The sequence below is a fragment of the Ranitomeya variabilis genome, chromosome 2 (genome assembly GCF_051348905.1).
Source record: "Ranitomeya variabilis isolate aRanVar5 chromosome 2, aRanVar5.hap1, whole genome shotgun sequence".
Classification (NCBI taxonomy): domain Eukaryota; kingdom Metazoa; phylum Chordata; class Amphibia; order Anura; family Dendrobatidae; genus Ranitomeya; species Ranitomeya variabilis.
The window spans coordinates 489,290,755-489,314,546 of NC_135233.1; the positions used below are offsets into that span (position 1 = coordinate 489,290,755).

General features: G+C 46.1%; 1 protein-coding gene across 3 annotated transcripts in view; it reads left to right on the plus strand.

Moving 5' to 3' along the window:
- TOLLIP (toll interacting protein) overlaps window positions 1-23,792 on the plus strand; it is a 59,227-nt gene that overhangs the window by 24,907 nt on the left and 10,528 nt on the right. For 2 of the 3 annotated variants that reach the window (XM_077287903.1, XM_077287904.1), the window contains exons 2-4: window positions 18,774-18,923; window positions 20,559-20,741; window positions 22,477-22,629. In XM_077287903.1, coding sequence (XP_077144018.1) covers window positions 18,774-18,923; window positions 20,559-20,741; window positions 22,477-22,629 — 486 coding nt within the window. Of the gene's footprint in view, window positions 1-10,999; window positions 11,138-18,773; window positions 18,924-20,558; window positions 20,742-22,476; window positions 22,630-23,792 lie in introns of those variants that run through there. The other variant, XM_077287905.1, reaches the window with a different exon arrangement.

Below are 23,792 nucleotides of genomic sequence, written 5' to 3' on the forward strand. Positions count from 1 at the left end.
TCAGACGTTTCCATACATTACATAAAAAGACAAATATGTATGTTTGTTTTTTCTCAATATCTGACACGAAATCAGAATAAAACTTTCCCGCTTTAAGTCAATTAGGATTACCATAATTTATTAATATTTGCCAGATGCCAGAATGAGAGAGAGAGAGAGGGAGAATGTTTTATGGTATTTTACCTGGATCAGTTACACCAGTTTTGTCAGGTGGAATGGGACGAAATTCTGACCAACTATTGTGAGAAGCTCCTGGAAGGATATCTCAAATGTTTGACCCAAGTGTCTTGCGCGCTCTCTTTCGCTCTGCTCTCCATGCCCATGAGAGTGGAGAGCAGTGAATATTCATTCCCTAAGGGCTGTCCCACACGTCCAGATAATTCCGGTACCGGAATAAATCGGTACTGGAGTTATCCGTGTCCGTGTGCCTGGGAACTCACGGAGGCCATACGTGCGGCACACGTGTGCCGCCCGTATGGCGAGTGGGTACCACACGGAGCATGTGGTACCCACTCTGCATGGTGCTGAAGCTGCGATTCATATCTTCCCTGCAGCAACGTTTGCTGTAGAGAAAATATGAAGAATAGTGTTTAAAATAAAGATCCATGTGTCCGCCGCCCTCCCACCCCCTGTGCGCCCCCCCCCGCTGGTCAGAAAATACTTACCCGCTCCCTCGCTGCTTCCTGGTCTGGCCGCGGCTTCTCCTGTATGCGGTCACGTGGGGCCGATCATTTACAGTCATGAATATGTGGCTCCACCTCCCATAGGGGCGGAGCCGACTATTCATGATTGTAAATGATCGGCCCCACGTCACCGCATACAGTAGGAGGCGCGGCCAGACCAGGAAGGAGCGAGGGAGCAGGTAAGTATTTTCTGACCAGCGGGGGGGGGCACAGGGGGTGGGGGGGCGGCGGACACATGGATCTTTATTTTTAACACTATTCTTCATATTTTCTCTATAGCAAACGCTGCTACAGGGAAGATATGAATACCGGCTTCAGCACCATGTGGGGGGGACAGCGCTTACTGTAGCGCTGTCTCCTGCACGCACACGGACCCCAGACGGAGAATGTCCGTGTGAGGTCCGTGTTTTACGCGGACCCATTGACTATTGGGTCCGTGTAAAATGTGCGCTCCCACGAACACTGACATGTCTCCGTGTTTGGCACACGGAGACACGGTCCGCAAAAAATCAATGACATCTGCACAGATGCATTGATTTTTATGGGTCTACGTGTGTCAGTGTCTCCGGTACGTGAGGAAACTGTCACCTCACGTACCGGAATCACTGACGTGTGAAACCGGCCTTAAGTAGTGGGCACACTTCAGAGCCCAGCCGCTGTGGCTAACAGCGTGTCCACTATTAAGAGAGAAATTAATGTTCACTGCTCTCCACTCCCATGGGCGTTGAGGGCAGTGGATATTAATTTCTCTTTAGCAGCAGGCATAAGGGTTAGCCGCGGCATCTGGCTCCTGCCTCCTGTGACCCGTTTCTCTGCTGCTCTCCCACCTCCCCATTCACATCAGGTACATCCGGACTATTAAGTCGCACCCTTAATTTTCCTCCAAATTTTGGGAGGAAAAAAGTGCGTCTTATAGTCCGAAAATCACGGTAAATTTCAGTAATTGTGTTCAATTCTTTTTTTTTTTTTTTTTTTTTTTCCCTGTGTCATTTCTCATTATTACACATAACTTAATTTTTTGACATCTATGGTTTGATTCCTTTGCTTGTGTGGATTGGATGGGTTTTTATCGACATCTGGTGAGAATTCATATCAATAGCACCTTTAGAAATATATTTACTTAGAAAATTGGTGAAGTGTTCAATACTTATTTCACCCACTGTAAATTTTTGGATCCTTCCTCCAATCAGAAAGACAAATGGAGAAGCTGGTTTCACTGTAGCTGGGACAAGTTTGCCATGCAGGGGTCTTGGAAAGCCGGTAGACCACAGCTGTGACGGTAATCATATTGGTCATCGCCCAGTTTTTCCAGAAACTGATATAACAAAGAAACAGCTGAAGATACGTTTTCTTAGCTGTGATAAATCTCTGCTACTTCCAAGTAAAATAATAAGAATCTGTCAGCTGCTATCCTCATCTGGCCTGAGCTCTGCAGATACTGCACTTTTCTGTGTCAAGTCCTTGAGGCTGTGTGCATACAGAAAATACATGGGCGTGCTGGACTTTGGAATCTCATGTAAATGTGTGCTGACATGGGAAATGTTTCCATGTATTCCGCTAGATGTAAGAGGCAGGGGTTCTTGCTCACAGCTATTACGTCTGTCTGACTGTCTGTGCCCTCTACACTGTTCCAAATTATTATGCAAATTATATTTTTCTCAGATTTTCCTAAATGGTCGGTGCAAATGACCGTCAGTCTAATAAGTTATCACCCTTTAGAGTATACAACAAATTTTATTGAAGAAACCTCCCAATGATAACAGTATAATCTCCAAAATGAATAAAAACTCAAAATGCACTGTTCCAAATTATTAGGCACAGTAGAATTTCTAAACATTTGATATGTTTTAAAGAACAGAAAATGCTCATTTGTGGAATTTGCAGCATTAGGAGGTCACATTCGCTGAGCAAAAAAGCTATTTAACTACAAAACATCCTAACAGGCCAAGTTACATGTTAACATTGGACCTCTTCTTTGATATCACCTTCACAATTCTTGCATCCATTGAACTTGTGAGTTTTTGGAGAGTTTCTGCTTGTATTTCTTTGCATGAAGTCAGAATTGCCTCCCAGAGCTGCTGTTTTGATGTGAACTGCCTCCCATCCTCATAGATCTTTTGCTTGATGATACTCCAAAGGTTCTCTATAGGGTTGAGGTCAGAGGAAGATGGTGGCCACACCATGAGTTTCTCCTTTTTTGCCCATAGCAGCCAATGACTCAGAGGTTTTCTTTGCAGCATGAGATGGTGCATTGTCAGCATGAAGATGATTTTGCTCCTGAAGGCACGTTTCTGCTTTCTCTATCGCCTCTCATTGGGGGACACAGGAACCATGGGTGTATGCTGCTGCCACTAGGAGGCTGACACTATGCAAATAAAAGTTAGCTCCTCCTCTGCAGTGTACACCCCACCGACAGGAAGTAGGATATTCAGTTTAGCTTAGTGTCAGTAGGAGGTGGACACGGGTCTTTCATTAGACCCTTATCTACCTCAATGTGCGTCGTTCCTTTTCAGATTTTCCGGAGGTATACAGGGTGAACCGTCACACCTGTAATCCCACAATACGGACTATGAGTACGGCGTGTACTGCCACCCCGTATCCTCATAGATCCCACAGCAGGACCAAGATCCTAGCACACAAGCGTGCTTAGAAGTTCGGTCCTAGCTCCGTCCCCCACCCACTCGCCCACCAGAGCCTATCGGTTGGAGGAGACGAGGACGTCCATCAGCTCCCTGGATTTCTGATATTTTCCCCGGATTGAGGTTAGTAAGGACGGCATGGGATGTTTAAGGTGAGTATCCCTTCATGCCCTCAAAGTGCCTCTGAGTCCTCCTCAGTTCCGGGGTGGTCGTTTAGGGGTCCCTTGGGATTTTTTTCCAGGCTGCCTTGGCCTGGTCAGCGTTTTCCCGTTACTTCCAATTGTGTATTGGCCGCCGGGGACACGTGGGGGGGCTGTCGCTCCGTTCGTGTGGCGGCCGCGCTGCTTCCTTCGCCGGCCGCGCTGTTCTCTGGCGCAGTGGCCTTGCAGGCGACCGCGCTGCCCCTTCCCCCCCTGGCTGCACTGTTTGGCCCGGCGCGGCGGCTGTGCAGGCAGCCGCACCGCTTCCCCCTTCGGCCGCACTGTTTTCTGTCCCAGCGCGGCGGCCTTACAGGTTGCTGCGACGCTTTCCTTTGTGGCCGCACTGTGCCTCTTGTCGCGGCGGCCGCACCGCTTTTTCCCGGCGTTCCGCGCTTCTCCCACCACTGCGGCCCTTTCCGGCGGCTACCGGCCTCAAATTTAGGCCCCGGCTTCTACCCGGGCCTACTTCCGGTGCCGCGCTCCGTCCACTTCCGCTTTCATCGGGCGGGCTTTCTCCCGCCCGACAATCTCTTTACTCCCCGCCCACCGGCGCCATCTTGGTGCTCCTGGGCCCATGACTTCTACGCCGCTGCTTGGCGTCACATCGCAGCAGGGCGCACGTTCCAGGAGCCCTTTTCAGCGGTCACCATCTGCGGTTCATCCAGACTGCAGCCGGGCCCTTTTTTTCCCCAGCACACGCTTTCTCCGGCGGGTCCCCTGCATCCTCCTTAGGTTGCCATCTCATCGCTGGTGCCCTGGACCTGTGCCATGATGCCGGTCGCAACTACAGCCGGGAGCAGTCTACAGGACTCTACCATTACTGTGAGTAGCTCTGCTATGCAGTCTATTACTCCCCTCTCCTGTTCCCCCTAACCTTCCCCATCCTCCTGCTTCCTCTTGTCAGCTGCAGCAACTCCCTGTCCAGGAGTCCCTACCCCGGGTGAGACTGAGACCCCTATCCCTGGGTGGGCTTTTCCTTCTGTTTCAGTCTGGGGCGGACCTCACCAGAATGTCACGTCCTTGGTGTCCGTGCCTGACCGCAGTTGCTAGTGGGTCACAGGATTCTCCGTCCAGCCTTGTTCAAATCAGGCCACATGAGATACAGAGCAAAATTCTAGGTTCCTTTTTTTCGGAGGGATACAGGGTGAACAGTCACCTGTAATCCCACATTATGGACTATGAGTTCGGCATGTACTGCACCCCGTATCCTCATAGATCCGACAGCAGGACCATGATCCTAGCACACAAGCGTGCTTAGAAGTTCGGTCCCAGCTACATTCCCCACCCACTCGCCCTCCAGAGCCTGTCGGTTGGAGGAGACGAGGACGTCCACCATCATCCCCATGGACGTCTGACACCTTTCTTTCCCGCTCCAGCTTGCCCTCCAGTCTGGACCGGTGAGATCCCTCTTCCTGATCCTCCTCTTGAGAGAGAGAGAGAGAGAGAGACTGGCTTCCTCGGTCATGTTTGCAGAGGAAGTTTCAGACTTAGTTTCACTTACAGGTACATAACCTTATTGTTGCGATCAACTAGACCCTAAGCATCATGGATACCTCTACGGAACCCGCAGAATAGGCGGTTTTCATTTAGACGGTCAAACCACCTTCCAAGGTCTTTGCCCCCACACACTGAATTTGTGGCGGTACTTGCCAGGGGTAATGCGAGCCATACCAGATGCTTTCAGACAGGGAAGCGTCTCGGCAGCCTATATTCCTTTTCCCCTGAGCTCATCGCTAACTGGATTGATTGCTTGACAGGAAGCGGGCTATTCTGGACTCGTCAGCTCCCAGACTGTCTACCAACTTGGCATGGGTTCCAAGGATACAATTATTGAATCGCTGGATAAATCAGCCTTTGAAACGGCTGCTTCTACTTTGTTCCTCGGCCATTGCCTCTACCTGGGTCTCAAGGACCATAGATAGATGGACCAAACAGCCTTGTAAGAGCACCCCGGCTGGAGCTCCTCCGGGGGAGCTAGCTGACCTGTCGGACCAGATTTCCTATGCAGGGAAATATTTGGTATCTGCCTTCCTAGATGCGCGGCTTGTGCATCTCACGCGTCCAGCATTATGGTGGCCATCCGACGGAATATTCGGCTCTACACACAGCAGGCGGACTTGTCTTCAAGAAGTCCCTTACCAGCCTCCCCTTCCAGGGGGCCTGTTTCTTTGGCTACATGCTGGAACAAATTATTAATGACGCCACGGGAGGCACGAGTTCCCTTTTGTCCTTTCGCTGTTTTGCGGCGTCGGAAGATTCCTCTAGCTAACAGACTGCGATCTCGTCTGGCTAGAAAAAAGGCTTCCTTTAAGCCTACTCCTTCCCGGCGTTCCCGCAACTCCGGTGGTTGGTCCACCAAGCCTAGACCTGGCAGATCTTCCTCGGCATAACTCGTGCTAACGGCCCAACGTTTCTCCCAGTTTGGGCGGGCATCTCCTGCCTTTTTCAGGGATGTTTGGACTGGCTTCGGTGGAGGACGCTTAGATCAGGGAGGTGGTATCCTCTGGATACAAGATAGGGTTCACTTCGCGACCCGGAATCGCTTCTTCGAATCCCGCCCTCTGAAAATCCTCCTCTGATCCCAGGTTTCTTTGCGTCCATTATCTTCCTTCTTTGTTCGGAGGTTATTATTTCCGTCCCACAGCAGGTACGCTTCACAGGTTTCTATTCAAACCTGCTTGTAGTGCCGAAGAAGAGCGGCGCAGTTCAACCCATTCTGTCTCTGAAGTTAGTGAACAGAGGGTTCCACCTGCGGCATTTCAGGATGAAGTTCCTCTGTTCAGTCCTGGTTTTCATGGACCCACAGGAATTCCTGTGCTCCATGGATATCCAAAATGCCTTGCTCCATGTCCTGATTTTCCTTGAGGATCAGGGGCCTAGTGCTCATTCCATACCTTGAAGTCATCCTCATCAAGCCTCTGCCCTCTCTCAGGCCCAGGAGAGTCTGACCATCGTCCTCGACTCCCTGTCCCGTTTCTGGTGGCTGGCCAACAGAACAAAGTCTTGTCTTGTTCCGAGTCAGCGTCTCGTCCTCTTAGGCATGTTGTTCGACTCCGCCGGGGGTTTTTCTTCTCGAAGTGGGCAATTCTCCATACGGAGTTCGCTCTCTGCAGGGCCCTCGGCTGTCTTCCTTCCGTTCAGCTATGACGGTCCTGTGATGCATGGTGACAGCTCCGTAAGCATTCTCTTTTGCGCTGTTTCACTTGAGTCCTCTTCAGCAGACCATCCTTCCTCAGTGGGACACGTCTGTGCTGTCTCTGGATCCTCCGATCCGACTTTCCATTCGATTCTAATAGCCTCTCAACTGGTGGCTGTCATCCCCTCTCATTCCCCAGGTTTGGTCCTCCCAAGGCAGGTGGTGACGACGGTCACCAGCCTTCCCGGCTGGGGTGCGTTTTCTCGCCATCCGTCATTGAAGGGGGCGTTGGTCGGAGCAAGAGTCCTCTCCGCTGATCTTCTGTCCCTGAGTCACTGGGAAAGGCTTCTCAGGGGTCTGCCAGTCAGAATTCAGACGTCCAATGCCTCGGCTGTGGCTTATGTCAATCGCCAGGGAGAGATTCAGTCTCTTGGCAATGACGGAGGTATCGAAGATCCTCCCCTGAGCAGAGGTGACGGTTTTCGGCACTATCCGCAGTGCATATCCCCGGCGTGGACAACTAGGCCGCAGTGTTTTCTCTGCCACGAGGGCTTTGCGGCAGGACAAGGGTCCCTGCTTCAGGAGGTCTTCCTTCAAATTTGCCTTTGATGAGGAACTCCGAACACGGAACTCCTGGCAACCCAACTACTTAGGAAGGTTCCACCGTTTGATTCCAAGTCCGCGATCCTCTTCTTGTGGATACCGATACTTTGACCATTCCTGGGTCGCAATTTGTACTTCCCTTTCTGTTCATCCCTTCCCTTTCTTCCCAGGCGGTTGAAGATCAATGCGTAGGGGGTGCCGGTCATTCTGACCGCACCAGATTGGCCCAGAAGGTTCTGGTTCGCTGAGATCGTTCATCTGCCGCAGAGTTCTTGGTGGCTCAAGTTAACAGCTTTTGCTGTTGAAACCTTCCATTTTAGCCTTTTCTCTAGGCGGGACTTGATGCTGGCCTTGCCCTTAGTTCTCTGAAGGGTCAGATAGCAACCCTTTCCATCCTTTTTCAGAAGTCCCTTTCAGAGGTCCTTAGCTACTGGCTATCACAGTACAAAGATTTATATCCGTCCCGTTCTCAGATCAGAACTTTTCTTCAAGTGGCGCATGCGGTTCTCCCGTACCGCACTCCCGTGGATCCCTGGGACCTCCATTTTGTCTGGAGGCTCAGTGGAGTTCCTTCCTTGAGCCTCCCCGTGAGCCTCACTGTCTGTTCTGTCCTGCAAGGTGGCGTTTCTGGTGGCCATCTCCACGCGTCTCGGAGTTGGTAGCTCTCTCCTGTCGCCCCATTTCTTGGTTCTTCACCAGGATAGGGTAGTTTTACGGCCTTCGTCGCCTTTTCTTCCTGGGGTGGTGTCCTCCTTTTACTTGAATAAGATCGTCCTTTCCGCCTTTGTCCTGCTCCGATCGATTCTCTGGGGCGTTCGCTGAACAGGCTAGACCTGGTCAGGGCGGTGAGGATCTATTTGTCTAGGCCCGCCTTCTTTAGGAAGACGGACTGTCCTTTTGTCATTCCAGACGGTACGCCAAGAAGCCTGCCGGCCTCCAAGGTTACGATTTGTTCTCTGGATCAGACCTGCCATTCTGGAGGCTCACCGGGTCAAGAACAGAGTGACTCCTCCTGGTATTAAGACTCACTCTGCCCCGGGCAGTGGGCGCCTCCTGGGTGGTACACCATGGGGCATCCGCCCTACAACTTCGTTAAGCGGCAACCTGGTGTTCCGTTCACTCTTTTGCCAAAGGTTATAAACTCCATACCTGCGCTTCGGCAGTTGCCAGCCTAGGCGGAAGGATCTTACAGGCGGCAGTGGTGATTTCCTCCGACCTGAATGGAGTTTTTCTGCTGTTCCCACCCCAGGGACTGCTTTGGGACGTCCCATGGTTCCTGTGTCCCCCAATGAGAGGCGATAGAGAAAACAGGATTTTTGGTTGCTTACCGTAAAATCTGTTTCTCGGAGCCTTCATTGGGGGACACAGCACCCTCCCAAGTTGAACAGCTGTTTATTGTGTTATACTGTTAACGTTTGCGTTCTTTGAACTCTCTGAGTGTTTGAAACTGTTAAACTGTAAAGCGCTGCTTAAATTTGTTGGCGCTATATAAATAAAGATTATTATTGCTATTATTATTATTATTATTCTTTCTCGTTTACACGTTGCTTCTCCTACTGCTTTCTCACTAACTGAATATCCTACTTCCTGTCGGTGGGGTGTACACTGCAGAGGAGGAGCTAACGTTTTTTATTTGCATAGTGTCAGCCTCCTAGTGGCAGCAGCATACACCCATGGTTCCTGTGTCCCCCAATGAAGGCTCCGAGAAACAGATTTTACGGTAAGCAACCAAAAATCCTGTTTTTTATACCATGGAAGAAAGTTGTCCGTCAGAAACTCTATATACTTTGCAGAGGTCATTTTCACACCTTCAGGAACCTTAAAGTGCCCTACCAGCTGTTTCCCCATGATTCCGGCCCAAAACATGACTCCTCCACCTCCTTGCTGACGTCGCAGCCTTGTTGGGATATGGTGGCCATCGACCAACCATCCACTACTCCATCCATCTGGACCATCCAGGGTTGCTCGACACTCATCAGTAAACAAGACTGTTTGTTTGAAAATTAGTCTTCATGTATGTCTGGGCCCACTGCAACTGTTTCTGCTAGTGAACACTGTTTAGGGGTGGCCGAATAGTAGGTTTATGCACCACAGCAAGCCTTTGAAGGATCTTGCACCTTGTGGTTCGAGGGACTCAAGAGGCACCAGCAGCTTCAAATAACTGTTTGCTACTTTGTAATGGTATTTTGGCAGCTGCTCTCTTAATCCAATGAATTTGTCTGGCAGAAACCTTCCTCTATGCCTTTATCTGCATGAACTCTCTGTGCTCTTTTTCAGTCACAAATCTCTTCACAGTATGATGATCACTCTTAAGTTTTCGTGAAATATCTAATGTTTTCATACCTTGACCAAGGCATTGCACTATTTAACGCTTTTCGACAGCAGAGAGATCCTTTTTATTTCCCATATTGCTTGAAACCTGTTGCCTGCTTAATAATGTGGAACATCATTTTTAAGTAGTTTTCCTTTAATTAGAATCACATGGAAAACTAATTCTCACATGTGTTTAAGATTGACTTCAGTGATCCATTGAGCCCTGAGACACTACCATCCACGAGTTTATTTGAAAAACAAAACAATTAAATCTTTGACTCTTAAATCCAATTTGCATAATAATTTGGAACACACTGTATAGAGACTGGCCGGATCCCTGCGATTGTGTCTAGCTGCCCTACTATACATTAACGTCACTGCATAATAGGTGTGGGACCACCCAGATATTAAACGTCTATGGGGGTCGTAAGCAATTGAAAGAGAACCTGTCATCAGTAAAGGTGTTGTAATGCTGATTAAATCCTCCTTTATCTTTGTAGAAATCCTTTTTGCTGTGTTAGAGAAATTAATAGGTGAAATTGTAGCTAATGAGCTGTAAGTGCAGCAGGTTGGTGCTGCACTTAGTTCTTCTGACTTCCTGTTTCCCAGCCCCCTGTCTCTGATTCACAGGTTACTCATGATCATGGCTCCTCTTTATTCTGGTTTTTATTTATTTTCTATATGCTATATGGTTCCAGAGATGTGAATCTTTTTTACTTAGTGCTAATTTTATAGTCTTCATCAATTCCTGGTTAGATGCTCCTTTTATTCTAGTTAATTTGCTACAAATTTTTTTGCTGTCATGTAGGTTGTCGGATAACTTACTTAGAATCCTCCGTGCCCATATTCCTGTATGACCAGGTTAGATTGCTATTCTGACTCCAGGAAGGTTGAGTGACTACCACCATGATGGGCAGTAATGTAAGCCTCCATACTGGGGGTTTCTGCTACTTGTAATGTAAGCCTGCCTACTGGGGGCTTCTACCACTTGTAATGTAAGCCTGCCTACTGGGGGTTCCTACCACTTGTAATGTAAGCCTGCCTACTGGGGGTTTCTACCACTTGTAATGTAAGCCTGCCTACTGGGGGTTTCTACCACTTGTAATGTAAGCCTGCCTACTGGGGCCTTCTACCACTTGTATTGTAAGCCTGCCTACAGGGGGTTTTGTACCACTTGCTAGCTTATGGAGTGATATCTGCCTACTCCACTTATTCTGTACACACAGCACCACCTAGTGACAGGTTTTATGTCAAAACCCCTCGGCGTTGCAATCTCACAGCTGAGACCAAGCATGTTACTTACGACTTATGTCCTCTGTAAACTTGAAAAACCGCTTGTCTGCATAGTTTTGTGATTAGCCCATGCTTAGGTTGCTGCAGGCATCGCTTCCACACCTATCAGACGTAGCCCCACATTCCTGCGCCGAGGCTGTGGCTGCGGGCCGGACACAGAGAGCTGCCTACAGAAAGCCGTGTGTTGGGATATCAGACAGAAGAGATCGCTCGTTCTCAGTAGTTCTCGGACTCTGCTGATGATGGAGGAGTAGGGAAGTATCGTTGATGGTAAGAATCAACCTTATGCTTCCTTCTTTTTATAAACTCGTGTCCACTTCACTTCCATATCCCTGAGCTTTAGCAAAGAATGGCCACTGGTTCTTGATTCTTTCTGGATCTTATAACTTGGAAATGCTGGAGGCCCATTCTACTTTTAGAGGGGTTTGGGCTCATGGCCTCCACAGACAGTTTATTTGCTTAGCACATACTTTCTTGTTTTATGTATTGATGTTGTGACTTTTAGAAGGTTCTCACCTACAATATTGATTGTGCCGCCTTAACTTTCCCCTTGTCGTCTGTCAGGATCACAGGGGATGGACACTGTGGGCAGTTTTTAGAGGTCTCGGACAGACCACCATACGTACAAATAATTGACCGCCCATCCGCCGCTTGGTTTGTAGGGTGGTACAAATGCAGAGGAATCTTGACCATTTCATGTCTGATAAGCTTGCAGCCGGCTGGATCTCCTAATCCATCTTTAATGTGTAAAAGCGTCGGACACTAGATGAGCGGCAGCAGACCTGATGATGATGGTGTGGTCTCTCCCACCAGCGGCAGACGTTGAAAATCCTCAGACATGTTGGACTTCAAAAGGTCTTCTCCTCGGTTCCTGCAGCATATAAGCTGCTACCTGTGATCCATCAGCAGAATATTATACCCACCTACTAAAAACACATGCGTGTTCAGCTTAGCTATGTGTGTATGGGGGGTTTGCTGAGGAATAGTCAGCTACCGTATAGGTAATATTTTAGAGCAACTTTATTCTTTTTATATTTTTTGTTTTCTGGGACCCCAACCATTCATGAAAATAGAGGTCCTGTGACCACCACTCGGCTCATGGTCATGTATGTGCTGCCGCTCCCCTACACAGGTAGAAGTGACGGAAGCGGTGGCCACGCAGGACTTCTTGGGACTCTTATCAGGATGGGTGGTGTCCCACTGATCATACATTTATTCCCCATATTGTAAGTAGATGAATGTTAGTGGAATTCCCCTGTAAGGCTACTGTCAGACTATGCTCAGCAGGCCAAATGTGGTCCGATGCCCCCTCCCCATCATGGTGTGAATACTGGGTGCAGTTTTGTATATGACAGCATTTATCCAGATCCAACTATGGTCTCCATTCTGCGATTAGGTGGTGGGGTACCACTTGACCACCTGATTATCACATTGGTTGGGGATATAGGTTTTCATGTTCAACCATGATTAAGAAAATAAGACCTCTTCCATCTAACATGTCCTCTTACCTCAGACTGGACTCTTTCCAGTGTATATTGACTTCATTTTCCACCCTATACCCTTGAGTCCTATACTTAAGTGCCCTGCCCAGGTAGGCGTCCTGCTGTGAGCCCCCCGTAATCTGAGTTTGGCAGTTTGGTGAGACCTATAATGCAGGGTACGGCACAGATGAGATGGTGGTGTGGTTTTTTCCTTCATTTACTATGTAATTAGGACTACCCTGCGCAAAGATAAGAGAAAGCTCACTGTCTGAGCTATACTAATAGGTGGGACGACCTTTGTACCTGCGGCAGATAACCCGGGCAATGCTCGCACCTAATACCTGTCTGTGACGCATAAGTCTTATGTAGTTGTCATAAAAAATGGCCGAACCCCTGATATCGACAGGAAAAGGGCACGGTCTTCCTGCAAACTGCGTGGACATAGTAAGATTAATGCTACTTCTATCACTTGTCGTCGTAGTCGGATGGAGCGCGCGCCGGAGCCGCTATTAGACATCCCACATGGAGGAGGAGACGCGGTACCAGGAATAATGGGTACAAATACCCGCTATGTGTTGGGATAGGACATTAGACTTTCTACTGTCCATCTGAGCCAGTCTCCGTAAGGAAAGCCGAGTACTCTACAACCTCCGGTCATTATTTTTGATATATAGCCTTTTTAATCAATAATCAAAGCTAATGCTTCCCATTTAATTAGCCGCAGTTAGATTTATGTTGCTGAAGCCACAGTTTTATCACTGATCCTATCAAAAGCAGCCTAGATGCACGGCGGTCTGTATCGGGGCAGGTCCTCTTTACGCTTCATCCATTGGGCTTTTGACTCTTATTTTATTTTCTGTTTGAGTAAAGAGGAACTAAACTTTCTTTTGAGTCTTTCATATTTTCCAGGCACTTACCGTAAGCTCCTCCCGACAGGGGAGGGTATGGGTGCTGAAATACTCAATGACCACTCGGTAGACCCCCCAGCAAAGTGCCCGGCACACGGCAGCGCTCAACACTCCTGTCTAGATGAACAAATCACTGGAGTAGGGGGCACCAAATATAAAGGTGCAGATTTGGGACATATTGCAGCTGCCCCCGCAAGAGGTGTACTCGTCATTTTATATCTTTTTTTTTTTTTTTTTTTTTTTTTTTTCTTTATGCAAATTATGAATTTGATCCCAGCGTTGGTTCATGCCCCTTCATGCAAATCTCCTCCTATGTTGATCCATTTAACCAACCGAGGTTGCACAAAAATTAGCAATTTTTCCAACAATTTTATGTTTTCATTTTTGACAAATACTGTTTTGTATCAATACTCAAATTAAAATGGTCTGTGAAAATGGGACAACACATCCAAGAGCTGCATGTGTTTTTTTTTTTTTGTGTGTTTTTTTGTTTTTTCTCTTCATTCATTAGACTTGTGGGTAATTTTGATTCGTGATTCGGATTAACATCAGACCAGTCTCTATTTTGGTGCTGCCCCTTGGTCCATAATGCAGACATGTGAACATCTCCATAGAATTCGTGCCTATGATGATCTATCTGAAATAGTGATTGACCTCCTACGTGAAAAACTCGTCTGAATGAGCACCTACAGGTGTAACGTTTACGGGACGAGAGTGACATCTGGTGGTCACGCTGGGTATTCATTCATTTCTGTTCGGATGTAGTCAGACTGGCAGGAGTTATTAACGCACATCTGAGAATCACATGTGGTGAAGCTTATTAAAATATTGGATTTGTGGAAAAAGTTTTCTGTTTTTGCCAACTTGTGTTGGAGTTTCGTACTAAAAATCTGTAACATGACGACAACATTTCAATACATCCTTTGTTCAGTTGGCACCAAAATAAATGAATAGTTGTGCCACAGACCTTATAATCTGAAGCATGCACACTGATGCCAATGATGGAAATGGTGGCATTGGCTAAATTAGTTTACATGCTGCTAAATTCATCCAGTAAGTTATCTGCTTAACTTACATCAAAGTTTTGGAGCAGATTTAATCTTGATTTTTTCACTCTAGTACATTACAAGGCAGTGGATAGAGTGAAATCTGCCATGAAAATCCACTCGCATGCCCATGCTGCAGAGCTGAAAATTCACAGCATGCACTTTATTGTACTTTTTTGTTTTGTTTTTTTTTTGTTTCCCACTACATGTGTTGGGGTTGGGGAAAGCATATATTTTTTTTAACTTCATACTGTATCTTTCTGTAGATTAATGTTGCAGATTCCTCTGAAAAATCCCAAACCCACAGGAGCAGGGGTATGTGCACATATTGGGTTTTGGTTCAGAAACATTTGCTGCAAATGCTCAGTGTTGGCAGGAAAAATGTTGCATAAAATATGCACTTTATGTAGTTTTAATAAAAAATAAATGTATAATTTTTATTTATTTTTGGGATGCATTTTTTACTTTTTTTATTTTTTTTTTAACTGTAAAATTTAAATGCTGCAAATTTTCAAAAACGCTATCATTCAAATCTGCAAGAGTTCAGAAATCTCATTCTCTCTGCTGGTACGGTAAGATGCAGCGTTTTTACCCTTGGGGGGAAAAAAAATGATAACTGTTGCTTGTGAACAAGCCCTAAAGCTTGCTGAAAAATCGCCCCTTTTCTAGAATACTTGTGCTTCACTGTGACTGACTGGCGTTTTGCTTGTTGTAGCGACCTCTCTGATGGCCTCGTGATGGTAGACGTGTATTGATTGGGTCTTTGTGACCATAACATTGGGTATCTGACATTCTTTCTTGTAGTGTAGCAAAGATTGCCAGATACACAACTATATTCCTTGTACATAACTTTGTTCATACATATTCCTAGTTTCTGTGTCCAGCGCCTGTTTTACATGGAAGTAAAGTTGGCGGTGACATTGGCGACACTGATGTGATCACAGATCCCAGCGGAATCCGTAAAATCCAGAAGATCCGCTATTGCTCATAGTTCTTTGAGCCCCCTCTAGTGGCAGCCTCTGGAATCTTTACATTTATCGCACCCTGCTCCTGTCACTGAGGATCTGGTGCTCAGTATCTCTGTAATGGTTTTGTCACATTACATCCTGGGTGTTGCTGTCGCTGGTCATCTTGTGCTGACTTGGGAGCACGCCCCATGATGGCACTGTAGTGAGTCGCTCAGGAGTGGTGTCATTTTGCCCCCAGCACTCCTGGTTCCGGTCTCGGGACAGCAGGTATGTATGACTGTTCGGAGCGCACCTCCTAGGGCTCGCTGTGACGCACCCGACGAGTGCAGGGTGGGGCTGACAACGTGCCATCACTTGCCTCAACGTCTTAATCAGTGTGCCAGACTGTAAAATAAAAGGTAACACTAAAATAAAGGGCTTGTAGAACGAACCGGTTTGAAGATGCTGCGACCAGCTAGGTGATCCTAAATTCAGAGCGAGAGCCAGTGGTGGTCTCCTGTCCGTGGCATCTAATAGGGCACGTGCGTTGCCCTGAAAACTGGAAGAAAGGGGTATCAAGAAGCCAAACTCTATAGGTCCCCTCTGGGGGTCTCCCATGTACGGGCCAGAATGTTCTGGCAGACTCGAGCCTTTCTTGTCTTGCAACAATGGTTATTCCTCTGTAAGGAGGTTGTATGTTCTCCCCGTATCTGCGTAGGTTTCCCCCACATTCCAAAGACATGCTGATGGGGAATTTAGATTGAGCCCCATCGGGGGCAGCAATGATAACACTGGTCAACGCAATTTTTCTGGCAAAAGTTTTTAAAACATATTTTAAGTCAATTTTGGCTGCTGATTATGACTATAAACTCCGTTTTTGGCTATCACATCAGGATCTCGAGATATTTTCAATTTTTTGATGAAAATTACTCCTAATGTTTTATGATAAAAACACGATTTTCGGTACTACATTTTGTATATTTTTAATCAAGGAATAACAAAGATTACAAAGTCTATGTACAGCAAATCAAATATACTTCCAGAATTAAACTACAAAATATAGAAACACCTGTATATGGCACACAGATGAATGACAAATGGCAGTTATTTGAACTTTCTTTTCTTGGCTGATCTGTGATGTACAGCTTCTGGGTTGTCTCTCATCAAGCTCCAGCAATAGTCAGCCATCATATGAGTCCCACCGTTCTTCCATTGTTTTAATGTCCTGATGAAAACGCTCCCCTTGTTCCTCGCTCACATCCCCAAGGTTCTCTGGAAAAAAGTCCAAATGGCTGTGTAAATAGTGAATCTTGAGGCCATGTGCACACGTTCAGGATTTTTCGCGTTTTTTTCACGTTTTTTCGCTATAAAAACGTGATATAAAAGCGAAAAAAATGCTAACCTATGCCTCCTATTTACAGTGTATTACGCATTTTTTGTGCAAATGTTGCGATTTTTTTTCCGCGAAAAAAAAAGCAACATGTTCATTAAAAATGCGGAATTGCAGGGATTCCGCACACCTAGGAGTCCATTGATCTGCTTACTTCCCGCACGGGGCTGTGCACACCATGCGGGAAGTAAGCAGATCATGTGCGGTTGGTACCCAGGGTGGAGGAGAGGAGACTCTCCTCCACGGACTGGGCACCATATAATTGGTAAAAAAAAAAGAATTAAAATAAAAAATAGTGATATACTCACCTTCGATGTCTTCCCGCCTCTCAGGTGCATTCTGCCGCTTCGGTTCCTGTAGCTGGTGTGCGGTGAAGGACCTGCGATGACGTCACGGTCCTGTGATTGGTCGAGACCGGTCATGTGACCGCTCACGTGACCGCGACGTCATGGAAGGTCCTGCGCGCACACACCATCTATAAGAAACGGACGCCGCTGAGGTCTGCAGGTGAGTATAAGCATTTTTTTTAATAATTTTTTTTATTTTTTAACATTCTATCTTTTACTATAGATGCTGCATAAGCAGCATCTATAGTAAAAAGTTGGTCACACTTGTCAAACAGTATGTTTGACAAGTGTGACCAACCTGTCAGTCAGTTTTCCAAGCGATGCTACAGATCGCTTGGAAAACTTTAGCATTCTGCAAGCTAATTACGCTTGCAGAATGCTAAAAAAAACCGCGAAAAAAACGCAAAAAAAAAAAATGCGGATTTCTTGCAGAAAATTTCCGGTTTTCTTCAGGAAATTTCTGCAAGAAATCCGGACGTGTGCACATACCCTGATAGTCATTCTACATCCAAGATATCTCAGACTCATTAGTAGCTCTTCCACAATCTCTTCATAGTTGTCTGCTTTCTTATTCCCTAGAAAATTCTGCACCACATTACAAAATGCATTCCAAGCTCTTTCTTCTGTCTCATTCATTGATGTGCTAAAATTTGGGTCTCTCATAAGTGTTCTTATTTGAGGTCCATCAAATATTCCAGACTTTTTCTTCTCTTCACTAAGACCAGGAAAAGTTGAACATATATAGTTAAAGCATTCTCCACTGTGATTGAGAGCTTTGACGAACTGCTTCATCAATCCAAGTTTTATGTGTAAGGGAGGAAAGACCATGTCCTTCCTATCCACTAGAGGATCATGGATTCTTATCACCAGATGCCAAACTCTGTCGCTGAGGCCATTCTGTTTTCACCCAATGCTTCGCTGTAGCTGTCCCAGTAGCACAGTAACCGTATAAACCGGCACTTTTCATACAGTACTTATATTTATCATGGAATTAATGAAAATGGGCTATATACCTGTAGCGCAAAAACGTGATGTGATAGAGAAATTATAAGATCAGATTTGAATTCCGCACCCTCAAATTAGTCTAAAACTGCTCTTAACCCCTTTCTGACATTAGACGTACTATCCCATCGAGGTTGGGTGGGCCCGTATGTCATAGCGATCGGCCGCGCTCATGGGGGGGGGGGGGGGGAGTGCGGCCGGGTGTCGGCTGACTATCGCAGCTGACATCCGGCACTATGTGCCAGGAGCGGTCACGGTCCGTCCCCGGCACATTAACCCCCGGCACACTGCGATCAAACATGATCGCAGTGTTTCGGCAGTATAGGGAAGCATCGCGCAGGGAGGGGGCTCCCTGCGTGCTTCCCGGAGACCCTCGGAGCAGCACGAAGTGATAGTAGTACAATATGTCACGAGAAAACAATGTCTAGAATCACCGGGATCCATTGAAGCGCTCCAGAGTTATAACCTCATAAAGGGACAGTGGTCAGAAATGTAAAAATTGGCCCGGTCATTAACGTGCAAACCGCCCTTTTTTTTTTTTTTTGTAGACCAGTGTAATGTGTGGAAACTGTAAAGCGCTGTGGAATATGTTAGCGCTATATAAAAATAAAGATTATAAAATTAAAGATTATTATTACTATGACCACCATGTAAGATGACATTTTCCCGGCAGCGGTTCCATACCTGACTGGTTCGTCCCATTCTGAGAAGGGCCATCTATTGTGAAAATAATGCCATGCGCTTAATTAACCTGCAGCTAGTAAGCTTTATCTGTGTCCTTGCAGGTGTTCATCGGGGAACTACCCCAAGACTTCCTGCGCATCACTCCCACCCAGCAACAGCAGCAGATCCAGTTAGACGCCCAGGCGGCACAGCAGCTGCAATACACTGGAGCGATGGGCACCATGGGCAGACTCAGCGTTACCGTGGTGCAGGTATTTTACCTTGTGTTGTGCGTAATTTTGGATACCACATATCAGTACTCTGAGAGGTGGTCACCGGTTGTGTCGGAGAAACCTGTGGGGTCTTCCCAACAATTTCCTGAACAATTTGCTGAATCCAGTTAAATGACACTATTCAGTTGGTACAAATAAACTTCAAATTATCTATCTATCTATCTATCGAGCTATCTTAGATCTATCGAGCTATCTTAGATCTATCGAGCTATCTTAGATCTATCGAGCTATCTTAGATCTATCGAGCTATCTTAGATCTATCGAGCTATCTTAGATCTATCGAGCTATCTTAGATCTATCGAGCTATCTTAGATCTATCGAGCTATCTTAGATCTATCGAGCTATCTTAGATCTATCGAGCTATCTTAGATCTATCGAGCTATCTTAGATCTATCGAGCTATCTTAGATCTATCGAGCTATCTTAGATCTATCGAGCTATCTTAGATCTATCGAGCTATCTTAGATCTATCGAGCTATCTTAGATCTATCGAGCTATCTTAGATCTATCGAGCTATCTTAGATCTATCGAGCTATCTTAGATCTATCGAGCTATCTTAGATCTATCGAGCTATCTTAGATCTATCGAGCTATCTTAGATCTATCGAGCTATCTTAGATCTATCGAGCTATCTTAGATCTATCGAGCTATCTTAGATCTATCGAGCTATCTTAGATCTATCGAGCTATCTTAGATCTATCGAGCTATCTTAGATCTATCGAGCTATCTTAGATCTATCGAGCTATCTTAGATCTATCGAGCTATCTTAGATCTATCGAGCTATCTTAGATCTATCGAGCTATCTTAGATCTATCGAGCTATCTTAGATCTATCGAGCTATCTTAGATCTATCGAGCTATCTTAGATCTATCGAGCTATCTTAGATCTATCGAGCTATCTTAGATCTATCGAGCTATCTTAGATCTATCGAGCTATCTTAGATCTATCGAGCTATCTTAGATCTATCGAGCTATCTTAGATCTATCGAGCTATCTTAGATCTATCGAGCTATCTTAGATCTATCGAGCTATCTTAGATCTATCGAGCTATCTTAGATCTATCGAGCTATCTTAGATCTATCGAGCTATCTTAGATCTATCGAGCTATCTTAGATCTATCGAGCTATCTTAGATCTATCGAGCTATCTTAGATCTATCGAGCTATCTTAGATCTATCGAGCTATCTTAGATCTATCGAGCTATCTTAGATCTATCGAGCTATCTTAGATCTATCGAGCTATCTTAGATCTATCGAGCTATCTTAGATCTATCGAGCTATCTTAGATCTATCGAGCTATCTTAGATCTATCGAGCTATCTTAGATCTATCGAGCTATCTTAGATCTATCGAGCTATCTTAGATCTATCGAGCTATCTTAGATCTATCGAGCTATCTTAGATCTATCGAGCTATCTTAGATCTATCGAGCTATCTTAGATCTATCGAGCTATCTTAGATCTATCGAGCTATCTTAGATCTATCGAGCTATCTTAGATCTATCGAGCTATCTTAGATCTATCGAGCTATCTTAGATCTATCGAGCTATCTTAGATCTATCGAGCTATCTTAGATCTATCGAGCTATCTTAGATCTATCTCTCTTCACATTTTCTTCCTAGGCCAAGCTAGCAAAGAATTATGGCATGACCCGGATGGACCCTTACTGCAGGATACGTTTGGGGTACGCTGTGTATGAGACCCCCACTGCACATAACGGAGCCAAGAACCCTCGATGGAACAAAGTGATCCAGTGCACCATCCCGCCAGGAGTGGACTCTTTCTACCTGGAAATATTTGATGAGGTTAGTAAGCCGTAAACGCCCTCTGTCCGTTGTACCAACATCATGGACAGAACAATTCTGTTACATGGCCTCATTCCCTAGCTTACACCCCTGTAATATAGCATGAGACTTCTGCATGGAGAGGGCCTATTGGGAGATTTTGCATTCACTTTATTCCCCTTCTAAGTGCTGATTGTGTGCCCAAAAAGTACAGTAAACTGTGCTTCTTAATAAACCCTGTGGTATTCTTCATTTATTTTATGCATAGAACATGTCTATGAGGTGGGAAATGCCAAAAACTGCCCATCTGCTGTACTGCAATGCCTCAGAGTATATGTGGATCACACTACTGGTGATGAGCGAACGTGCTGGGATATGGTGTTATCTGAGCATGCTCAGGTGCTAAGGGTCTTCAGCATGCTGGGAAAAAAAAAAAGGTTTGAGTCCCTGCGGCTGAATGTCTCGTGCTTAAACCACCACAACACGTGCAGGGATTGTCTAACAAACGGGCAACCTCTGCATGTGTTCCATCTAACAGCTGCAAAACATGCAGCCACAGGGACTCAAACATATTTTTCAAGCATGCAGAATACACTGTTAGCACCCAAGCATGCTCAGATAACACCTTATCTTAGCACGTTCGCCCATCACTACCCATCAATTGCCACTTTAGGGAATGGAGGACAGGTTTCCATCGGTTGGCGTGGTATTACATCATTCAAACATGGCCATGGTCATTGTGATCATATATGTAATGGGGGAATGAGCCTGAGACTTCACCTGCATATTGGGAATGGGTCTCCTCAACTTGGCCCCCATGTCATTAAGACCAGTGTGAAAAATGCCAGTATTGAGGGGACCGTGGTGGAGCCAGATGCTCTTAATTCATTAAGGGGCAGACACCCGTACTGAGTCAGGAGCGGTTGACAAGTGGCGTGCGCCTCACCACAGTTCTTACTCCAGTCGGGGACAGGAGTAACATTTCAGGTATGAGGTATGTTGCAGCCCGTCATGCATTAGATGCACATGGCATCACGCTCCAATTCTTATGTGGTAAAAATTAGTGTAAAAATGAGTGATGAGCGAATATACTCATTGCTCGAGATTTCTCGAGCACGCTCGGGTGACCTCCGAGTATTTTTTAGTGCTCGGAGATTTAGTTTTCTGCGCCGCAGCTGAATGATTTACATCTGTTAGCCAGCATAAGTACATGTGGGGGGTTGCCTGGTTGCTAGGGAATCCCCACATGTAATCAAGCTGCTAACAGATGTAAATCATTCAGCTGCGGTGATAAAAACTAAATCTCCGAGCACTAAAAAATACTTGGAGGACCCCCGAGCGTGCTCAGGAAATCTCGAGTAACAAGTATATTCGCTCATCACTAGTAAAAATGTTTGCCCAAAAATGTTATAACTTTTCAAAGCGATTTATGCCAGAATTCTGGTGTAATCGCTCTGATCGGGGCATGTTTAGATGTTCGCTAAATCTCTGACATTTGCGTACAGCATGGATCAGATGTGGTTGGATTGCCGCTGATTTCAACCCACAAATCTGCAGCAAGCTCCTATTTAACACCTTTATAATACGTGAGTGAAATTCGCTAAAAATCCTCAAGTAACACAAGTTTATGGTCACATGGACCAAGGTTAAGACGTTCAGATAAGATGGCGCACTCCCAATCTCCACCTGTATTCTGTCAGTGGTTATTTTCCCGTTTAATGGACTTTATACTGCACTCCTTCTTACCTCCTCACAGAGAGCCTTCTCCATGGATGACCGCATTGCTTGGACGCATATTACCATCCCAGAAACTCTGAAGGAGGGCAAGGTGGTGGATGAATGGTTTAGCTTGAGTGGAAGACAAGGAGATGACAAGGAAGGCATGATTAACCTGGTGATGTCCTACACGGTGAGAGCGCTGCTTACTCGGTAGGAAGGGTGGTGATGTTCAGGCCTGGGTCGTTTGGAGAGACTATTCTTGTAGGGCTGTAGACCTAGGACAGCTGAGGACCTTGTCCATACACCTACCACCTACAGGCCGGTACCTCATAATCTATTCAATGTTTCCTTGGGGCACAGACAGCCATTATGTCTGCATAGAGAGGAAGAAGCTGCATTTATGGTCATTGAGGGTTATTATAGCACAGATGATGGAAGAGGGGGTAAACCAGCAAGTATGGATTGGAGATTTTTTTTTTGGGGGGGGGGGGGTGTACCAAATATGTCTGCCCGGGCCACTGCTCCACTATTTTGCACCAATCTCATTTTATAGATGTGTTTTGCTCTTTAGGCTGAAAAGTCTACAAGCTAGCCTAAGAGATCTACAAATGATCCTGTTAAAATTGAACCCAAGACCTCAGTGTCTGGCACTGGCTTTGCAGTTTATTTTCCAGTTCTCACATTAAGTTCATTGCAGGTTTTGGTGAGATTAATGGGAACCCGTCCTGTCACCAAATGCTTTTAATTTTCATATATGGGGTTAATCTGCAGGATAAAAGCAAAGCTGTGCAGCCGCTGCACTGCGATCGCCGCTACTGGGAGGTAATGAGCTTTCTTCCCAATGCACGGCTTCAGTTACAGCTCCGAGTATAGTGATCAGCGGCTGTATCCACGTCCTGGCATTGACTGACAGCCGACTCGGTATTGATGGGCTACACAGCTGGCTGTCAGTCAGTGCTGAGACCTGCTCATAGCCACCACTGCTCATGTAGTGAGTGGTGACTGAAGCCGTGCCGCCACATCTGTGCCTGACAGCCAGAGGAAAACAAGCAGATGGGAAGGTGCATTTAAATGTTTGGCTCCTCCATGATGCACCGAGCGCCTGTACGTGGTTTGAACAGTCATTTTGTGCTGACAGTCCCTTTAAATCCACATTTTACTTGCATTGTATTGTATTGAAGTTTGTTACAGACTTTTTAGGAACTTGCTACACACTTTAAAATAATTATCTATTCCTGCATTTATATACAACCATGCTACAAAATGCTGGGGTGAGTCCAGTCTTAAAGAAAGTAAGTTTTCTGGGCTTCAGGTGCATGTGTGCGGTCTGTCTAGCTGGCGAGTCCTGACGGT